The sequence below is a fragment of the Castanea sativa genome, chromosome 4 (genome assembly GCF_040712315.1).
Source record: "Castanea sativa cultivar Marrone di Chiusa Pesio chromosome 4, ASM4071231v1".
NCBI lineage: Eukaryota > Viridiplantae > Streptophyta > Magnoliopsida > Fagales > Fagaceae > Castanea > Castanea sativa.
Genome location: NC_134016.1, coordinates 46,316,301 through 46,338,444, shown reverse-complemented (window position 1 = coordinate 46,338,444; position 22,144 = coordinate 46,316,301). Strand labels below are relative to the sequence as shown.

Below are 22,144 nucleotides of genomic sequence, written 5' to 3'. Positions count from 1 at the left end.
AGATTGTACTTCCTCAAGTTCCATCTTTTCTCATTAAGAAATCTGTAAAATTTATTGAAATCAAGTTTAGCCAAAAATAATTGATTGTTGGGTAAAGCAATCCAATTCTAACCTCTATAGAGGTGGCTAAAAGAATCAAAATAAAGTAAATTGAATATCATATGAAACATATGATGTCATCTACATGGGACATAGTTTCATCCCAAAGGTCCCAAACATGACCACTACTCCAAAATCATCATTCTGCAGGTAATGTTTGCACACAGAAAAAGGGCCATTTAAGAAAAACAAGTTTTTGGTAAAGCATACACTAGTTGCATTTACAAGATATATTAACAAATTAAGCAAGAGAATAAAATTATAATAAACAAAAACAAAACAAATCACACATAAAAAATCTAGAACACACTTACTCGAAAAACAGCAACAAAAACAAAACTTGAATAAAACCCATATAAAATCTAGAAACATGGAGTTAATTCAGACTCAAGAATTAAAAATTCTCGCATGCACCCAATTTCACCAATACAAATCATCAACCCAGAGGAGCATTTAATACAATGCATAAAATCAACAGTGAATAAGATTGAGTCTGTTTAATATCAACTCACAAGCAACTGTTGTACATGTATGAAAGCAAATAGATGATGATAAAGCAGAAAAACAAAAAAGTGGCAGATTTGAGATAATTTGTCAACTTTTATTCTTGAAACCTTTTATGGGGTTTCTGTCATGTACTCTGAGCTATGCTCTCTTCTCCATTTCCTGCCTTGTTATGCGCTCTAGTTTTGGGCAACAAACACAACAGTGAAGGGCTTTTGGAAACACTGAATTACTCAATTACACTTGTTTAGTGAGGCAGTTTGTGGCGGTTGGGAACGTTGAGAATAGGTGTCTTTTGTTGATGAATGAGACAGTGAAAGTGACTGCGCGTCCTTTTGATTTAAGGTTTCAAAGGTTTGTAACTGCCGAGTAAAACGAGTCCAAGGAAAATTGGCATCTTTATATCTTCTGTGTAGAATGTAATCTTCTTCTTATAAAATTGAGATTGGGCCTATGCCCCATCTTTTTTGGTTGCTTCGGTTTATGTTTTGGAGGAAAGAGGTGGGCTAGGCCCATTTATAATTGTTAGATTTTTTTTTTTTTTTTTTTTTTTGCTGAATAAAAAAGGTGATCTCCAGTGTGGACTCATCGACCTCACGTCATGTGACGGCAATGGATAATATCACATGTACCACATGAGTCTTGCTGGGCTATTGTTCGAATCGCTCCTCTCTGGGTATCGAATGAGAACTCCTACCATCAAGCCACATCTATAATTGTTAGATTTTAAATGTTAGAAACTCTAATCAAATAATGAATTACTTAAGGATATCAGAGCCAATTTGCTAATGCCTTGCACAAAATGTCTTTTGCCACACTTTTGTTTTGTATTTTTTTTATAGATAAGAACACAAACACACAATGGTAGAGAGAGAGAGAGAGATTTTTGAAGGGTCCTTGTTAACAAATGCATTTGTTAATGTTGTTAATGAACAATTTTATGAAAATTTTAATAATATTTTGATATTTTCATGATAAAAAATATAAAAAGTTATAAAAAGGTCAATTGCTTTTTTCTTTTCTTATATAAGTTTTTAAAAATATTTCATAAATCAATTAGATCATTCGTTAACATTTTTTTTTTTTTTGGTGTGAAAAACTTACAATACAAAATACACTCCAAAGACTCTAATTCTTGAATGTATAACTAAAGACTTTTTTTTTTGGGTGAAAAGGATGCTTTCATTAAAAACTAAAGAACAGATACAAACCTATCAAAAGCCACCCTTGCAGTGTCTAAATGGAGTAAAAAGGAAACCTCAGTAGGGGGGGTCTAAATACACCACAAAATCTTGAGGGAGAAGAGCACCTCTTCTAGCAAGGGCATCTGCACATTTATTTGCTTCCCGATAGCAGTGTTGGACACGAACCATTGGAATTTGTCGAAGTCCATCCTTGCAGTCACTAAGGAGAGCACTAAAACTATTGGATGGATCACCATCCTTCTTCAACAGGTCCATAATAAGCTGAGCATCAAGTTCCACAATCACAACAAGGAGTTTTAGGGAGATGCACAGCTTGATACCGTCCCTTAAAGCCCATAATTCTGCTGCAGCACTAGTAGTGCAGCCAACAACCCTTGCATACCCTTTCACAAAAGAACCTATGTCATCCCGAATTAAGCCACCTCCACCTGACAGACCTGGGTTCCCAAGAGATGAGCCATCGGAGTTAAGCTTATGCCAATTTGATGGGGGTTTAATCCAGCTAACTTTAATGGGAGACTTGGCATGGGTCTGTTTCCCATTGGACCCAAGGAAAACAAATTCAGTGGCTCTTGCTATAACATCAGATCTTAAATTACATGGTTGCCTCTCATTTCGAAAAATAAACATTGTTACACCTAATCCACAAAGACCAAATACCAAAGGCAAACAAAGTTCCCTAGCTAATATCAGAAAAGGAAGAGATCCGGGAGCAGCAACAATTGATTTTAAGCCAATCCTTCAGGCCAGACTTGTGGAAAATAGAAGTAGAAAGAGGAGGGGCTAAGGAATTCCAAAAAACCTGGGCTTCTCGGCAATCCCTAAGAGCATGAGTGATGGTTTCAGAACCTTCATTACACAGGGGGCACACATCAGGAATACTTAACCCCTTGGCAGAGAGCACTCCACGGATCGAAATACTTTGGAGGAAGCATTACCATATAAAACACTAAATTTTAGGAATGGTGATTACCTTCCAAATCCAATCACCATTAAAGGATACAGAGGACTAGCCCTCATCTTCCAAGTACGCCAATTCGTAAGCTTCTTTGTGGTCAAAATGACCACTAGAAGAGGAACACCAAATAATGCGATCAGTACTTGAAGCCGCAAAGGAAATAGGGGTAGCTTTAATTTCCTGCACCAGGGAGGAAGGGATGGAGAAGGAAAGTTTTTGCCAATTCCAACTTGAATGATTAACCACATCCTTCAATAAAAGCCCATCCTCTTCACGATTAAGCGGCCCAACAATATGATTTCTAAGAGTGCCCTTATCCATCCATTTGTCATGCCATAGCGACAAGTTACTATCCTTTCTGACCGCCCACTTAGTCTTTCTATTAAAAACCTTCTCACCCTTGCAGATTGCTAACCATGTGGAGGAACATGGCTTGCTCCTAGTGTTGAGATTAAGGATTCTTCGAGGGGAACGATATTTCTGAAGAAGGACTCTTGCCCAAATGGAAGTGTTTTCACCTTGCAGACACCAATTAAGCTTGGCTAATAGGGCAATATTTTTTTCCTTTGCTGCTTGAATTCCTAAGCCACCTTCTTTCTTCGGCCTAGTGATCTTTCTCCAACTAATCAAATGAATCTTCTTCTTGGATTCCGTTGACCCCCAAAGGAAATTCCAGCTGATTCTATCCATGCTGCTAAGAATCTTTGCAAGTAAGTCCACACATTGCATGGCATAGTTAGGAATGGTAGTTGTCACGGCTTGGGTAAGAACCATCCGACCCGCAAAGGAGAGGAGGTTTGCTTTCCATCCAGCAAGGCGATTTTGCATCCGCTCAATAATGTACCCAAAATCCTGATTAATACTCGGGTGCTTGATTGGAAAACCCAAGTATTTACCAAGAGAGGGGGTAGACTGGAAGCCCAAATTCTCACACAAATCAGCCCTATTGTCCACAACCACATTAAGATAGAAGAAAACTCTGGATTTTTCAAGACTCACCTTCTGACCCGAGAGCATCCTTAACAGCCATGCAGTTCTTGCAATTTGCTCTCGCAAATAAGACCAAATCATCCACAAAAAAGAGATGGGAAAATGCTAAGCCTCCTTGAGAAGCCTTGACTGGATTCCACAGATTAGCACTACATTTTTTCGATATGAGGGTCCCCAACACTTCCATGCAAAGAATATATAGGTAAAGGGAAAGAGGATCCCCTTGACGAATACCCCTAGATGGATGAAAAGGATCAAGAGCACCTCCATTGAAAAGAATGGATATTGAGGATGAAGACACACAACTCATGATAAGAGAGATTAGATGGGTAAGGAACTTGAAAAGGTGCAGTGTATCCCTTATGAAGCTCCATTCAAGGCGATCATAAGCTTTTTCAAAGTCTATCTTTATTGCCATGAGACCATGCCTTCCTTTTTTCCTAAACATGGAATGAATAATCTCTTGGACAATAATAGCATTATCAATGCCTTTCCTTCCAAGGACAAAAGCAGCTTACAACAGAGACACCAAATAAGAGCGCAAAGGCCTAATCCTAGCCACAATGACCTTAGTTACAATCTCACATACATCACTATTTTCTCCACTTTGCCCACTTGATTTTCATTTGATAGATAAATACACACACGAGCAAAAAAGGAAGGATATTTTTCTCTTGCCACGTCATATCAATGTTCACTTACGAAAAAATGATAATTTACAATTTTTCACCTTAAATTATCATCCTATTATACTTTTTTTTTTTTTGAGAATTAATTTTGCATTCGGATAGCTAGAGGATTAATTGTCCAAGATATTCTTGCTCATAATAATAATAATAATAATAATAATAAAGTGTTCAAAGGATGACTGAATTAAAAACAACCCACGTTTGAATTTAATTGAAAATTCTAATACCTAAAAAATCTAAGATGCTGTTATTATTTTATCCCATCCAAATGTATTATCAGTCCAGATGATTCGCAGGTACACACACATGACACAAACATTCACAGAATTCACTTTCTTCTAGAACAAACAACTACCAAGTCGGCAAGTCCCACTTGCATTTAAAACCCTCTCTCTCTCTCTCTCTCTCTCAATCACAAGGTCTCAATTTCAATGAGAAAATCTCGAAGAATGGGAAGGAAAGAGAGAAAGCTGGTTGAAACCATATCAATAATCGACGTGGACTCTCCTTCTCCAACTTCTGGTATGCTTTTCTCCACCGTTTGATCACTTTCCTTTTTAGTGTTATTGTTATTTTTATAATTTATTCGTTACTTTGTTTCTGAGAGGGAAAAAAAAAAAAAACTAAACTTTATGGTTCAAAACACAAAAAGATTTGAACTTTATGGTGCAAGACTCTTAGTTCTTTCGGGTTCTTAATTTGGTACTAATTTTAATGTTGAATTCTCTTAATGCTGAAGGAAAAACCAGTGTAATTGCAAACTTTTTGTTTTATTGTTGAATGTACGAACAAGGGTTTCACATTGTTGAAATTGTGTTTGCTGACAAAGAATCAGTGTGTTTTGGTGTTTGATGGAAATTTAATCTAGCCCATTTGTGGGGTTTTTATTTTTATTTTTTTGGAATGTCAGTTGGATTTGGAGTTTAAATGTTTTTTATTTATTTATTTTTTCTTGTTTGGGCAAATTAAATAATGAAAGAAACCACCAAATCTTACTCACTTTGCAATAGTATAGATTAGTCAAGTCTTCATTGCTCACATCAGAAATTTGACAAAGGACAGATAGAGAGAGAGGAAGTTATTATTATTATTATTATTATTGGTAAGGAATACACGCACCCGGTAAGTCTTGAATGCAGGGTCTCACTCTCCATCCCATTATTATGGGAGGAGGAAGTGCCAGTTGAGCTATAGCTCATTGGCAATCGGGTGTATTTTTAATTTGGAATGACGGGACCAAAATAGAGGACAGTCATATTTTATGGAATTTTTAGTATAAGTGGTTTGAGGGAATTGTTTTGTTATAAAGAAATTATGTGTTATTACATTGATTTGTAGAAGCTTAGAATAATTTCAGCATAGTGTCAATAGTTAGTGTGCTTGCCATACTTATGTATGAAATGCTGCGTAACAAAGTGGCATGCCTTGCTTACTCATTTCTAGTTTTTTATTATTATTATTATTATTATTATTTTTTTTTAATATTGTAAATATTTAATGGAGATGTATTTTTGAGTCCCTGGTGAGTAAAGGGAAAAAGACTGAACAAGGTATTAAATTTTTTATTATTGTGGTAATCTTTTGCCAAAACCCCTTTGTTTCTATTGATTTGGACTCCCATCTTTTAAAAATGTTGTTCTTTGCACTGAGCCATTGAGGCTTTTGTATACCCTGAAATTCTAGGCCTTGTTCCTTTTAATCATTGCTATAAATTTTTTACTTATAACAATATATGTGTATTCAGTCTCTAGGAAATTGGGGGTGCTGAACTCAATTATGTCAGTGTCGTAAAATTTTTAGCAGAATTTGAAGTTTTCTTTTGCTATATATTCTTAGCAACAAAACGGATCAATTAAACCTACCCGATGCTTTTGTGCTTTGGTCATACCTGTTAAAAGGATTTTTATTCTGCGGCGAATGAGCTTGTTTTGCCTTCATAAAGTTTCTTGGAACTCAAATTTCAAAGCATGTTGCAGCTTCCATGAAGGCTCACAGTAATTTGACTAAGCAAGAAGCTGACATGATAAAGAGGGGCTTTCTAGCAGATTCTTCAATGATTCTAGTTGACTTTCCTCGCCGTCGGCGATCAAAGAGGAAAATTAAGTCTAAGAATGCAACGGCTATGCAAAATAAGCTTGATAGTGGAGCTTTTGAATGCTACTTCCAGTGAGTCTTGATCTCAATTATTCTGCCATTAGAATAGTTGTCTCAATTTTCTTGCCCATGTTCTGAATTAAAGTGCCTGACATGTATAGGAATCTATGGAGGAGCTTTTCAGAAGATAAGAAAACATCCTTTACATACCTCGATTGCTTATGGTTTGAATTACATAGGAAATCGGCCTATAAAGCCAAGGTGCTAACATGGATCCAGAAGAAGGACATTTTTTCAAAGAAATATGTTTTGGTTCCTATTGTTTGCTGGTAGGTTTCTTTCCATTAACTTGACGGTAAACATTTTGTTTATTGTCAATGGTTGGAATTTTATGATGCTGCCTTGTTTCTTTGTCCTAGAGATATAATCGGATTTTATTGTTTCAAATACCATTTCTTTAGGCGTCACTGGAGCCTCTTGATCTTCTGCCACTTTGGTGAGAGCACAAAATCAGAAACAAGAACACCGTGCATGTTGTTGCTGGACTCACTTGAGAAGGCAAACCCAAGGCGGCTTGAACCAGAAATACGAAAGTATGTATAGCAAAACCCGCCTCCATGTGTTGGTATAATTGTTTATTCAGTGTTTTGATTTTTTTGATTTCCTTCAGATTTGTATTGGACATCTATAAAGCAGAGGGTAGGCTTGAGAGTAAAGACTCTATTTATCAAATTCCTCTCTTGGTGCCTAAGGTGATCTTTATTATGTGCTGTTGATTAATTTCCACCTCAATCCTATTGTTTTTCACTTGTATCTACATCCGGAACAATAAGAAAGTGGAATTTTTTTTATTTAATTTTAGGTGCCACAACAGAGAAATGGTGAGGAATGCGGCAGTTTTGTTCTCTACTTCATTAACTTGTTCATGGAGAATGCTCCAGAGGATTTTAGCACTCAGCATTTTCCTTACTTTGTGAGTTTTCTCCTTGCTGTCTCCTTTATTATATGAAGTACCAAAACGAATGTGTAGATGTTGTGCTGGAGTTAACCTTTTTTTTTTTTTTTTCCTGCAGATGAAAGATAATTGGTTTACCCCTGAAGGCTTGAAAAGCTTTTGCGCGAAAATTGAATCCTTGAAAGAGAAAAGCGATATTGATGAGCTTCTGTAGTTGATTTCTGATAGCTTGATAGGTTTAAGGTTGTTGTTAGTGTATTAGGAAATGACAATTTGTCCATATATTTAATTTTTAGGATGTGTTTATGTCAATGAGGCATGTATATAGGTAAAAAAAGTTGCTAATTAATGATTGATATACCATTTGGCTATTTAGATTTCTTCTTTCCTTCCTCTTCTGTGTTTGTTTCCTATCTCTCTCTCTCTCTCTCTCTCTCTCTCTCGCTCTCTCTCTCCTGGGAATTAAACTGATATACAGTATGATGACACTCCAAACCTATAATGCTCATGCAGCTAGAGATGAGTAATTATAAGTGGTCTCAAAGTACAGCAATGGCAATAAAGGCCATAACCAATTGCAGTACCAGCACAGCAGTCTCTAATTGCTACATAACTTATTTTAAAACCGTTGAGAACTTTTGATCAAGCAGGGCGTTTTAAAGGTAAAACACTTTGTTTGATGATTATGATGAAAACAGATAAGGAGAAAGGTGGGAAGTGATCCCTCTCAAACCTATTCTGGAGTTCTCAATAATTGGATAATTTTTGTATTGTATTTTTATTCCTGCTCAAAGTCACTGCCAAAGACTTTACAATGTTGTGTAATTCTTAAATCAACACCCCCCTCTCCCCCCCGGCACATTTATGCTCCATTTTACTAGTCAAAAGGGGGAATAAAAGAAAAAGCTCCATTTAAGATTATACATATTCCTATGAGGATTATGATCCATTTTATTTTATAGTTTTCATTAAATATTATAAATTTTAAGCTATATTTATTCACTTTAAATGATATATAAAATCTTAACCATAAAATAGAATCTCTACATATCAAAGTTAGTAGCAAAGATTAGGATGCCCTCATGGAGAATTTTTATGCCCCCCACAGCATGCTCATTGACGTGGCTCAATTGGGTGGGTCTTCCTTGACTTTTTTTGGTTATCTTCTGATGATTCAGTGATTCATTGGATTTTTCTCAATGGACCAAGCTTGATTAAGATGAATTCAGTTTTGTCAAGCTTACTAGTAATGTTTACAGCCAGCTCTACACAACTAGTACCCCAAAAAACAGGACTAAATATCAATAAGAGGTTTATGGTTCTGTGACCTTGTCCTATCCATCCATAGAACAAAATTTGGGTTCTAATCTCCATTCCCTGCTTGTTGTAAGCATTAAAAAGAAAGCAAAAAAAGAAAAAAGAAAAAAAGACTTTATATCAGTAGGTTGAAGTTAGTATACACAGCATGTGAAAAAACACTGTCCTGCAAAACAGTACAGTGAAAACCCCACTTCTTCAGAAATCTCACAGATGTGGCATTCCAAAATGTGGTTGATACAGCTTCTCGCTCCCCCCCCCCCCCCCCCTCTTCTTCTTCTTCTTCTTCTAGTGTTTACAGTATGGAAGATCTACTTCATAGTCATCCCAGTTATCATCTTTGTCACCATTCCTTTTCTTAGGGGCTTCCTGTTTAGCCTGGATTTTCGGTAGTGGGCGCCTGAAAATGAGTATATCATATCAGAAAGGACCCATTAACTCATTGTAAAGATATTTCAAAAAGAAGAATACCTAAAAAACAAAGGTGGGTATGAAACAAAATGAATATTTTAGCAATTCATGATGTAGTGCTAACAAGGTCCAGATATAACTAGACATACTCATCAAAAGAGACACATAAATATGAAAGGGGGAAATAATTCAAGATTCTAAAATGAACCTCAAATTTTCACAATTACTAACAGTCTATAAGGCCATTAAGATGAATTTTTCCTAGTGTAAACAAAAACACCAAAACATGTCTTCGCTGAATTTGCAAAAAAGTAAGAGCAATCAAATGAGAGAAGAAAATAAACTATTGGGCAAAGTTAAAAAAAATAGCTCCCTTTTGTTGTAGAAAGAAAAGAAGGTACATTTTGATTTTGATCATCTTTCTCAACTTGTGCCAGTCTTTGTACTTCATAATGCAGACCATGTTAATATGTTACTTCCTCTTACTTCTTTAACTGACTTGCAAAGTCATGCATCATACGCTAAACCTTAGTAAACTGATATTAAATAGTGTATAAGTCATGGGATTAATTTGTGATAAGTATAACACAGAGGATTAATTATAACTAATCTAAAAGAAGCAGCTAGTTAATTAATCAACCTAAGGAAAATTATGAAATTCATCTTCTCACCTAGTACTACATAATTACTAACTTCTTTGCGCATGACTCTTTTAAGTTCAGTTACAAACACAATCATGGGAATTGCAAACATGTGGATGATACTACTTTCTTGAAATCACTCTCACAGTCAAAATTTCAATCTCCAGCCAGGATTAGCAACACAAAGAATATATTTTAACAAAAGCTACATTGGCTTTATTGCCTTAAAGACTGCATATTCACATTCAAAGCAACAGGTAAAACCTTCCCTCATTGGCTTTATTGCCTTAAAGACTGCATATTCACATCCAAAGCTGCAGGTAAAACCTTCCCTCCTAACCCCCCCCCCCCCCCCACCCCAAAGCCTAGAGAGTAGAGATCACCCAGTGCTAACTGACTCTCCCTCAATAATTGCTTTATGCTTTACAATAGAGTGGTTCATGTATACAATTTACATCAAACATCACCGGCCTCTTCACTATCTAACACACCTTCATCCTTCAGTGGGGTGAACTAAAGTTACATTGTGATCTTTCAGTCATGCTGAAAATGAATAGTTACCATAGATTACTACATATCCCAAAAGCTTAAATTCCATTTGACAATTATTCTAAGGCAAGGGCCAACCATAATGACATCCTTGTGATGTTCCATGTCTTAGATTCGAACCCCATCTCCCCCTCTACCCTCCCCCACCGTCTACCTATCAAAAAAAATTTATTGTAAGGTTCCTCATTATGTGTGGGTCTAGACTTCCACTAGTAAGTAAAATTCAAACTTTTTTATTTCTTTTTTAATTCATAGGTAAAGTGGAAATAGAGTTTGAAGTCGCTTATTAAATTACAATAATTCTAAGATTACATCCAATTTCACAACATATTGATATGGTCACACTTTCTGCTCATTCTTACATGGATCCACCACTTTTGGTCAATCACTCACAAAGTCACAATCAACCACATTAACATGTGAAATTGAGTAAGTCCATAGTACTGTTGATTAAATTACCTCTGGTCCAAAAAGCTATGTTTAAGCATTATTCTAACAATCACTATTTTGTAGAACTAACATAAAACCCAAAGCTAGAATATTTCTTTCCATTTCTTTTCTTCCCATTTTCTCTGCTACCGACCAGTCCCACAAAAAGTAAATAACTTTGCTTATGAAAAAAAGAAAAAAAGAAAAAAACAAGAAATAGACAGAAAGAGGACAAAAATCCAAACCATTTTCGGTTCCTTCTAGCAGCGTCACGTGCCTTCCTCTTCTTCTTGTCGTGAGTATTCTCAAAGTACCTCCTCCTTTTAGACTCTTGGATCACACCAGCCCTCAACACCTCTCTCCTGAACCGGCCCACCAGTTTATCTTCCGGTTCATTCTCACCCACTATCACCTGAACGTTATAGGAAGATTTGAAGTAAAGGGTGTTTGAGTATGCCAGTGCAGGACACACTATTGGGCTGATGAAAGAAGAACAACTCGGAGTTGTGGGGTCCAAGGTGGTGGACACTAGTGAGACCCACCCAGATGGAGGTTTGTTGGGAAAGTGGAGAATTGAGGGTGGTGGTGGTGGTGGGATGGGTTGTTTTGAAGGGAGAAGAGAGGAGAGAAATTGAGAGAGAGATAGTGAGGTAGCCATGGCTATGGCCTATGGGTTGGTGGCTTTGAAGTTTGAAATTGAACAAGAAGATTGTGGGCCAGTGGGCCCAGAGCCCAAAACAAGAGAAACAAGCTTGAAAAGAGTTGGTTTGGATTTCCTCACTTTAGCAAAGTCTTTCAATTGCATGTACAGTTTATGGAACACAACATTATTCCATACAGCATTCTGGCAAGTTGTTGATACAATAATATTCACAGCTTGTTCTACAGCATTGTTGCAAGTTTAGCCACAAATAGAGCTTGTTTATGGTAAAAGAGTCTTGTAGTCAACTGATCTTACTTAATTTTCTTTATAAGGATAATAATAGTTCAATTTTCTCCTTTCCCACTTATCTTATCATTGAGACAATTGAAAAAAAGAATGGAGTTTGCTCACATTTAAAGAAATTATTTGAAGTAACAATTATTAAAATAAAAGATATTATTGATTCTTCTACATCGTTTTGAAAGATAAAATGTAGCAAATGATATTCATCGCTAACAATTTATAACATCCAATATGATTATTCATTATTAAAAAAAATTAGAAAAAATGCCACAAGAAAATTAATTAGGAAATTTTAATTTTTGTGATAAATAATTCACATAACTTTAATGTCAATATATGTAACAATCAAACAAATTTAAGAAAAATATATGTTCAAACAAAGCCTAATATCACGAGCCTAGAATTAACAGCTTGGGACTGTACAAAAGACCTTACAATGTAAGAAAAGATTAACAAAATTAAAATTCCACAATTGAATGAGGGATTTTAATTGTCCCCTTGGAGAGATTGGAAGGGAGACCAACACCCTTTGCCTTGAATGTAGTTTCCGCTGATTCTAGTGCTCGGGTAGCTTGTAGGGCCATCTCAGAATGGAGTTGGAGACATGTCATAGCCATCTAAAAAAAAATAAAAGAACCCAATCAGTCATGTGAGCATGGATAAAATTTTAAACAATTCCACAGTAGATGAAATAAACGAAACAAGAAAAAAAAAAAAGGTTTTCTTAAGGTGCTGAACTTCTATTATATCACAGGAGTTACATATGCACGGTTTCAGAATATGTTCTCAATTCAGCAGAAGTAGAGTTCTTCAAATTTCTTAGGGGTATTCCAAACATCACCGTGTAACCAAAAAGGATAGTAGCTAGCATTCAGAAGAATATGCTTCATGAATGACTGATTCATGAAGCATAATAATGATGAAAGCTAACTTTTCAGAAATGTGTTAGCTGACGAATTAGTAAGTAAATGTTACGGATGGTAACAACAAAGAAATGATTTTTGCGAGTCCATTTCACAATGTTAATTATAGCATATTCTTTACTACTTGACTGTTAGCTTCGGCAAAATCTGCAAGTTCAACACACAGGCAATATTATCTGCATGAAAGAGATGGTGAAGATGAAAAATGCAAGCATGAATTTTGAGCCTCTATGGACCTTTTATTGCTTACCGTATAGCACTCTCTATCTGTGTCTGACTCAATCACTTGAAGGGCAAACGTACGCACCCATTCAAGCCCAATAGAAAGTTCAAGATTTCCTTCAACCAAGGAAGACGCTACATTAGAAGGATGAAGTGCCACCAATATGCATGAGGCAGCAAAAAGAACAGCTCTTCTGACATATGCTTCCTTGTGATGGCATACCTCCCTGCACAAAATTAGCAACAGGATTCAGGGACAGATAAACAAATACTTTCCACCTAAGGTTTAACATGCAAAATGATGCACAGATACAAAGGTGAAACTGCAATGAAATAATCACCATAAGCCACCATTCACCCAATTTTCACTTTTACACCACTTCTATACAGACACACATGCAGGTCAAATAGTCACTTCTACCCAGCCGTTAGATATTGATCATCTCCAGGGTATCACATCATATCAAAATATCAACATACTGAATTTTAATTAGTACCTGGATCTTAACAAATCAAGAAGAAGGGGAGCCAATGAAGATGCTTCTGGGTGCATGCTTGCACATTTCATACAAACACCAAGCATATGGATGAGTTTCCCCAGGACAATAAAATCTCTACCTAGCAAGTCAACACCATGTCTTTTCTTATCAAAACCCTGCATGGCAGGAAGCATAAAGGCGGCTGCATACACGGGAAACTTATTATGAGACCATTCTATCTGGCTTTCTTGTATATTTGAGGATCTTAGGCTCCATCGGCGTGTCTTCCCTCTCCTGATCTGACCAGGTTTTGAGGGAAGTTCCCTCTCATAACGAGTAGACCAGTTCAGCAAAGTTTCGGCTTCTGAGATCTCCTTCCAGGAACTAGCTCCAGCAGGCCCTCTGCTACTAGGTAAGAACCACGGTTGACTCTCTGAAATGCTTGATATGAGGGGCCCTGTTTGATGTTTAGGTTTTATAGTTTTAGAATTAGCAAGCTCCTGAGCTGCATCTGTCATGACGTCAAGTATCATAATGCGTTGGCTGACATCAACATTTGGCGAATAAAGTAGTTTGTTTAGAGTATCCAGAGATTCAAGAGGACATGTGACAAGCAAGGCAACCAATGCTCTCTGCCTCTTGTCTTCGGCTGAGTCCTCCTCACCTTCTACAGCTAAGTCGGAGCAACGAACCTGCACCAGAGTTCTAGCAAGATCACCAGCTAAATGGCTAAGCTCATCAGGTGATGCTCGCACAAGTTTTTCAGCAACATCAAGAGCCCTCTCCACCTGCAATATAGCATAGGAGCAATTAATGAACTAGAAGACAACTTGGTTTACCAACTTTTGACGAAATAGGTTGAACCGGAGATTGCACCAAAACCTACTCACTAGTTAATTGCAACCACTTAGTAAAACTAACTCTGTTAAAATCTTTTATAGGGTGGTGGATGAGATATAATTGGCTTGTGTGAAATTTTACCAAAAGAGATCTCACAAATTGCACAGAAATGTGGCTCTTTTTCAGTGCCACAACTGATATTTTAAGGTTTACTCTCAGGAGAGTCTTTCAAAGAATTTTTTTATTCATTAAGAAAAAACTTTAGAGAACATATGACTGATGAATTTAAATGACTTACCCCATCAACATCATCAGATTTCCGTAGTGCCCCAACTACATCAAGCAACTGTGAAATTTTTTTTTTCAAATCTGTGTCATCATCTGATAAGTCATAAGGCTGTAAAGATGAGTCACTCGAGGAATCAGAATTCTCACTTGCATTATCATCATCATCTTTATCAGAGACTGATTCATTATTTAGTGTCGCTGGATCAATGATCTCATCTGGATCGACAAACTTAAATTCAGATAATTTCTTGTTTTTGCTCTTTAGATTGTTGCTTATCACATTCTTGGCGGTATATTTGAAGTCTTTTTCCTGTGCAGAGCTAGATGTTTTACTTTCATGACCATCTTTTTGCTTGCAATTTGAGGTATCCAGATTCCTTTTTTCAGGAGTAGGCATCCCAAACTCCCAGTCAATAATGTCACCAGTACAGCTATCATCAAGGTATAGTGGATTTTTTGGGTCAATTACTTTAGAGAACGCTAAAGCAACACTACTAGCCATTTTCCGAACTAAATTATTAGGGCTCTCCAACCTACCTGCCAGCAATAAAACAAGATATAAGAGGAATACCAACCAGTCACATTATAGGACAATATACTAATAGAATGAGGAAAAGCATCTACAGCTGACTCCTTGAAGAATCAATTGCATCACATCTTTAGTCTCATCTAGGTCCTTTTTAGACATCTTCTCCAGGCAAAGGCCTACAGCTGCAGATAAATCTAAAATAAATTAAGGGGCAACAGAATTTGAAAAAAAAAATGAAGATTTCTGTAATGCACAGGGCTTGTTAGAGAACAATACAGTTTAGTAACATATGATATCCAGTGTTTTTTAATTAATAATGAGGCTTCTACAACTTGTACTGTTACAGGAATTTTCCCTAAAAAAAAGTGAATTTTTCAGCAACAGGCTTAAAGGAATGACAAAGGATACAAGTTTGCTGCTCCATTGTGGCTGATTGCACATATTCCTTTTTAGACCACGCTGCTAGCAGACGCTGCACAGTGTCTAAGAGACCATGGATATTATGACTTTTTGTGAGTGAACTAGCATCAGGCGGGCATTCAAGAACAGCAAATTGAAGGATCCATCGCAGGCAACAGATGGGAAATATTTTCCAGTGCAAAAATTTGTCAACAAACATGGACCTGAGAAATAAGAGCTATGAATTTAAAATCTGTGAGTAATAGGAACACAACAGCAATGTGTTCTCAGAAGATGGTAAAAAATAAAATAAACTAAACTAAACTAAGTATAATGAATTTGAGCAATATTTGATTTAACTTCATTCTGCCAGAAAACCTTAATCCTCTGTGTGTATGATGAGCTAATCAAGGATAGAACAGACTGGAGAGTTTTGCATCTCCCAATTGGCAGGTATTGCAGATATGCTTTGAGTTTACTAGCATCTACCTATGGCTGACACCATTTGAACCACTTAAATGTGTCTGTCTAAATTAACTCCAAAATGTGCACAATATTTTTTGGACTTCATTGTTGTGGAACAAATAATATACAAGTTACTTCAATCATTAACTTACACTTAGTGGTTCTTTCATACAGAACCTAAAAAAAGACAGTATATTTTCATGTTTTGAATACTATGAAACCTAAAAGACAAATATATATGAATCTAGCAGTGGCCAATTTTTGAGAGGTACCATGTTCCAACGCCCTAGATCAATTACTTGTGTGTGTGTGTGTGTGTGGTGTGTGTGTGTGTGCGGGGGGGGGGGGGGGACTGAATCCATAACATAAGGCTACTCATGTTGTTGTCTAATAATGGTAAGATTTGAACTGCCTGGTAGTCAAAGGACCAAAACTTGGAGGGAAGATAAGAGATTTTTCCTAATATACAAAATTTGAGAATTTTGAAGAACCACTCTTAATTTAAAAAACATTTATTTTACATAGAAAAATCAAAACAAGGAAGAAACATTCCATAGTGGGACATCTATCTCTGGCCTGGATTTCAGCTTATAAGAACTAGCAAATTGATAATTGCAAGTTCTTCAAACAGCAATGCAATTTCTATTTCATATGCAACAATGAAAAATCAATTTGTTATTTTCAAATTGTAGATTATCTACACAACACACTCAACACGCATAGAGCTCTGGTGCTGCCAGCTCCACTTGGCCATAAATTAACTACAAAGCATGTTCACTGACCTCACTGATGCCTGATTTTTAAAAGTCTGATGAAATAATAGCCAAAAAAACCAGTAAGCTTCAACATCACTGGCATGTTCAATAGCTAAATAATGCAGAAGCTGCTCAGACAATCTTTCCACAGCATAAGGATCTTTGATTGCTTCAATCATCTTCAACCAAAACCAGGAACCAGGGTCTGACTCAAATACATCAGCTACAGATGAATCAATATTTGATGACAGAAAGCTCCGAACATGCCTGAGAACCCGTGGAGTTATTTCACTTGAAATCACGTCTGTCAAAAAAAAAAAAAAGAGGAAAAAAACAGTTTAATTCTTTGGTTGCAATTGTAATCCATCTGGTAGGACATGATAGAAGAATAATTAATCCATTATATCAAACCCAAAGCAAAATCAACCAAAACAGAGATGGTTTTAATGGCTCGGATAAGCTAGTTGTACCAGCCACTGTGTTTGAGAGACAATTAACACCTAAGGATGTTGATGGTGATACTAGTCAGGACTATGAGCCCGCAACAACTACCAGACTTAATAGGGTGCAGATCTTATTCTGCAGCATTTTATTACTTATAACCATTTAGGGTAATTACTTCCATCAAAATAACCAAGTGCATATAGACAGGCATGAAAATTTCAATACATTTTCCTTACACAAATCCAAAATCCCAATTTCTTCCAATAACAACCTGCGCTTATGTTTTAATCAGCGACTTGTCCAGAATTGAGATTTTACGATTTCATAAGATTTCAGTTTTGATAAATGAAACTAAGAAACTGTGTATCCCATGATTGTAAAATAGTTACCTTTTCAAAGAAAAATAACTTATTGAGAAAGCAAAGAGCACAGTCACGCATATGCACACACATGCACACATCACCATTTTTATAGAAAAAAAAAAAAAATCAGTTACCAGCAGATCCACGTCGACAAATGCGAGAAAATGTTTCCCCAACAAATAACAAGGCATCACCCATGTCGTTTCTATTGCTGAGAGTTCCATTATCAAATAGTTTCTCATTCTTTTCCTCTGCTACTGAAAGAAGTTTAATGGTAACTTGCCTGAAGAACTTACTGTGGCACTCTTGTTAAGAATAACTATAACTAAAGGCAGTAACACATATTTGATGTGTATTAAGTATGGATATCATATAGTGAAAACTAGAAAGTAGATAATACAACATTTTTTTTTTTGATAGGTAGATAATACAACATTCAAGTACGTTGATCGTTTTGACAAAAACTTGTGAGAGCACAATTGCATTCATGGACAACCCACTATATCGTGCAAAGAGAAAAAAGGATACTGTGATGAGAGTGAAGTTGGGGCTCCCAATCTTGCTTTGTCAGGAATAGATGCAATTATCTGCGCCACCCTAGATACAACTGGCGTTAAACGTTCACTCAAAGAATTTTTGGACTGCCAAAATTCTCTAGCCATGTGGAGCACCCCATCATTTTCCAGCAAGCAGAGTACAAGTAATCTGTCATGGTTGAATAAGATGTAAACAGATTGACTAATAATTTATTATGATGTCTCTTACATGTGATTACATATACCTGAACATACAATTTAATCATTAGACATTTTTTTATATATATAAGTAATCATTAAAAATTCTAAAACTTTCAGTCCTATAAGTTTGATGAAGAGGACACATGGAATTCAAATGTACCGCATCAACTATATTAGGGGTAAGGGCATGTATCAGATAAAACAAAAGAATGTCCTCAAGAGACATAGAGAACTATGTGTAAAACATAAAGGAAGGTGCTTGCACCAGATAACAATCTATTAGTCATAGGTCCTTTGAAATTTACAATGGCATTATCAACATACTAATTAATATCAGGTTCTTAAAATGACCATGATTTCTATTTGAAAATGGGTTAAAACTGGCAACACAAGTAGATGCAGAGCTGAAACAGCATGCTAAACAATTTTGAACTGTAGTTTTGTAAAAATGAATAGCAATGATCTAGTCATGAACCATCGCGATAATAAATGTCAACAGCCAACATGAATTGAGGATTCGTTCATCATGTTCATATTGCTTTGCAACTGCCACTAAAAGCTTGGTAAGATAATGGTCTTTGTATCGACTAATTTTCTAATCAAGTATGTGCAACCAGAGCTAAACAAAGCTGTCCATTAAAACAATGAAATTATTACTGGGAAATGATAGTGACTGCAGTTTTAACAACTACGGATATAAGCGTGTTTACCCCATACCTTTCAGTATTGGAGTGGACAGAATTAACATCATGGTCATCAGTTGCATTCTGCCGTAGACAAGGAACCAAGGTCTGAACAACCTCAGTGGCAAGCCCATCAACAAAGAAAACATCATAGACATGTATACGCGCCGAAAGGGGGAAACAAGCTAGCCAATTGGAAGCGAGATCTGCGTGCAACAGCAATCTGTATAAGAAATTAGGGACATGCATCACAAGACTGCCAAAAGAGAAGGAAAATACAGCACAAATGGCAAAAAGAAAACACCACATACTACTAAATTCTGGAAAATCAACCATCAGTTTTTTTTTTTATAGGTAATAGAACTTTTTTTGAAAAAATGAACATCATGTTCATGATGACGAACACTCTGGACGTGACGAAATTACAAAAAGCTCAAGTGCTGAATCTAACAGCTAACAAATTATAGAAATCAACCATCAGTTAGAAGCTTTAGGTTATACAAACCTTCTAGCTCATGATGTTGTCTAAGGACTTAAGAGCATACATTCTTTGCAATTTGTGAAACTAGAAATAATTATTTCTTGATGAGGAACTCGTTTAATCGGTAAGTTACACATACAACCAATGGGTCTTGAAACCCAAATTCCAGTTTTCCAAAAAAAAAATAATAATAATAATAGATATTCTATTCCAAGCCAAAGTTTTACCACATTGAAAAGAAAAGAAAAAGTGTTAGCTAAATATTCCATTTTCCCTATATATCTGTTTTCCACCAGGCTTTATTTTCATGCAATCAGTAATATAACAACAGAAGAGTTTGTGTAGACAAAGATAAACGGACACTGCGCTTAATTACTTCCTAATCATAATATAAGGACAACACAATGCAAATACAAAGCAAGCACATTACCAAGTAACAGAAACCGAGCCAATGTCGGAAATGCAGCTCCTTGATAGAACGCTTGCCACCACTCCCTCCTCTTTTCTTCTGAAGGGACCTTAGCACTAAGGACCTGCACACACACCACATGCAGAATGCAACCAAAGAAATGAAAAATGGACCTTTCAAGAAAATCAACACAATCCACAACCTCTTCAAAATTCCATGTACAAATTTGCACAAACCTGCTCTTTATACCGCTGATCAACACTACCTACAATTCCATAATACACATGCGAATCAGTCAATTTCGCATGAATTCAAACAATAAATTAAATTAAATCCTCAAACAGTGCAAAGGAATAGTTCCAATGTTTTTATCAATCCTTAAATAGAATTACTATTTTTAAAACGTTGAAAAATCATGAATTTCAATATTTCGGTATTACAATTCCAAAATCCATTAGTATTAAAACCAAATTGATTCTTAAAACAAAATTCTTTGAACACAATCTAAAACACTGCCCTATTATTCCAAAATTTTGAAAAAATAAAAATAAGGCTAAAATGCAAAACTAACCGTCTAACTTTATATTTCATTCCAGTTCTCTAATTTTATTTTTGTTCATTTCAGTCCTCTAGGTTTCAAATTTATTCAATTAAGGCATTTCGGTTAATTTTTGTTAAATTTTTTTGAAAAAAAAAAATCTGAAAAATATTTTTTCAATCATCAATTGAATTTTTTTAATTTTAAAATTTTGAAGAAAAATTTATAAAATTGAAAAATTAACCAGAACATGTAACAAAAGTTGATGAACAAAAACAAAGTTAGAAAAATGAAATAAAAACATAAAGAAAGTTCTACAGTCAGTTTTAGAATTTACTCTCAAAATAAGAAAGAAATTCGATATTTCAGAATCAAAATTTCGATACTACTGTATTACTATTCCAAAAACATTAACGCTTAAAAATTTTCTTTTTAAAAAAAAAGTGAAGATAACCTAAAACACTAACCTGCCTAGATTACTCTATTACTATTTTAAAATGTTGAAAAATACATCAATTTCGATATTTCTAAATCAAAATTTCGATATATTTGTGTATTACTATTCTAAAATCCATACAAACTAAATCCAAAAATCGACGTTTAAGACAAAATTCTTTGAACATAACCAGTCCTACTAATCCAAATTTGTTGCGAACTTCATGAATTTCGATATTTCTGTTCGCTTCGGAAACGAAGAAGGTGACTGACCTGAGAGGAGCGAGGAATCGAGAGGGAAGAGAAGGAGAGCGAGAGAATGAAGTGCGCAAACGACTTCGTCTACGTGCTTAGCGCTCTTTATAGCTGAGATTACTTCGCTGACCTTTTCGATAAGCTTGGTTTCCGTTTCTCTCTTTCTCTTCGTACTGTCCTCCATTACTATACCTCCCTGCCAATGCTTGCTAATTTTTTTATTTTTTTTTATTGCACTAGAACGAAGACCACGAACCAGTAAAAACGTCGTCGCTTTGAAACTTCTTTGAAAATTCATTTAATTAGCCAAATTTCGAAACAAACCAAGCACTATATTAGCCCAATTGTTATATAGCCCAGTACTATTCCCGACCCGACCCAATTCCGCCAAGAAGGTTAAAAAAAAAAGTCATGGGTCGGGTCCTAACCTTCTCTTATAGCAGACCTGGCTTTACTCGAACTTGCTTCATTAAACCCCTTTTGCTTCAATTTTATCTCTTTCTTTTGTCCCTATGGACCCAACAACATAAAAAAAATTAAAAAAAATGCAAGAGTAATATTAGTAACAAAGTTAGTGAATTAAGAAAAATAAAATGTTGAATGAAAAATTGAGAGTAATTATTAATTCTTACGAGAGTGGGAGGTGATGTTGCTCTAGAATTTGTAGAGCTAAATGGAGTTGGGGCTTCTGATGTTTCTTTTGAACTCGATGGAGTTGGTGCTTCCGATGCTTCATTGTGTTGTGAAGAACTAATCAATGGAGTTGGAGTGGGAGCTTTAATAATCCTAAATACAGTTCCAAAAATAACCTCTGTATTTAATCGAAAATTATTTAAAATAGTATAAATTAAGTAGTATTAAAAAAAAAGTCCTTTCAAACAAAAAAAATAAAGGTTTAAGTTAAGGGTATAAGGGTAAAGGACTTTTAAATTAACATTTAAATTTCCTAAAATTAGGACACATTTTATACTTCCCTCACGCTCCCTTAAAAGTTACTACAGCTTTTAAATGGAGTTTATAACGTACATTTGTGTTAGAACTTCTTTTGTCCTCCATTGTGCGTGTATGTTTGTTTCAAAAAAAAAAAAACATATTTTAGACATTAACTACAAC

General features: G+C 35.6%; 2 protein-coding genes and 1 long non-coding RNA gene across 4 annotated transcripts; 1 reads left to right on the top strand and 2 right to left on the bottom strand.

The window, feature by feature from the left end:
- Positions 1 to 4,728: 4,728 nt before the first annotated feature.
- LOC142631907 (putative ubiquitin-like-specific protease 2A) lies at positions 4,729 to 7,892 on the top strand. The gene is made up of 7 exons (XM_075806257.1): positions 4,729 to 4,967; positions 6,422 to 6,611; positions 6,701 to 6,868; positions 7,001 to 7,132; positions 7,210 to 7,291; positions 7,402 to 7,512; positions 7,613 to 7,892. Exons 1-7 carry the CDS (start codon positions 4,877 to 4,879, stop codon positions 7,706 to 7,708), a joined length of 870 nt encoding a protein of 289 aa, XP_075662372.1. The 5' UTR covers positions 4,729 to 4,876; the 3' UTR covers positions 7,709 to 7,892.
- Positions 7,893 to 8,771: 879 nt separating this feature from the next.
- LOC142632116 (uncharacterized) lies at positions 8,772 to 11,504 on the bottom strand. Its single transcript, XR_012843730.1, has 2 exons — positions 11,087 to 11,504; positions 8,772 to 9,211 (listed from the first exon to the last, which is right to left on the bottom strand). It is a non-coding gene; the product is annotated as an uncharacterized LOC142632116 (long non-coding RNA).
- Positions 11,505 to 12,069: 565 nt separating this feature from the next.
- LOC142631834 (uncharacterized) lies at positions 12,070 to 21,242 on the bottom strand. 2 transcript variants are annotated; one of them, XM_075806157.1, is made up of 13 exons: positions 21,050 to 21,242; positions 20,040 to 20,068; positions 19,825 to 19,927; positions 18,948 to 19,119; positions 18,022 to 18,198; positions 17,628 to 17,788; positions 16,715 to 16,991; positions 15,477 to 15,691; positions 15,164 to 15,262; positions 14,550 to 15,076; positions 13,430 to 14,199; positions 12,961 to 13,159; positions 12,070 to 12,404 (listed from the first exon to the last, which is right to left on the bottom strand). In XM_075806157.1, the coding sequence occupies exons 1-13, from the start codon at positions 21,213 to 21,215 to the stop codon at positions 12,246 to 12,248; spliced, it is 3,054 nt and encodes a 1,017-aa protein (XP_075662272.1). In that variant the 5' UTR covers positions 21,216 to 21,242; the 3' UTR covers positions 12,070 to 12,245. The 2 variants fall into 2 exon arrangements, with proteins under 2 accessions (XP_075662272.1, XP_075662271.1); XM_075806156.1 differs by having other exon boundaries at positions 18,948 to 19,136; positions 21,050 to 21,222.
- Positions 21,243 to 22,144: the final 902 nt, after the last annotated feature.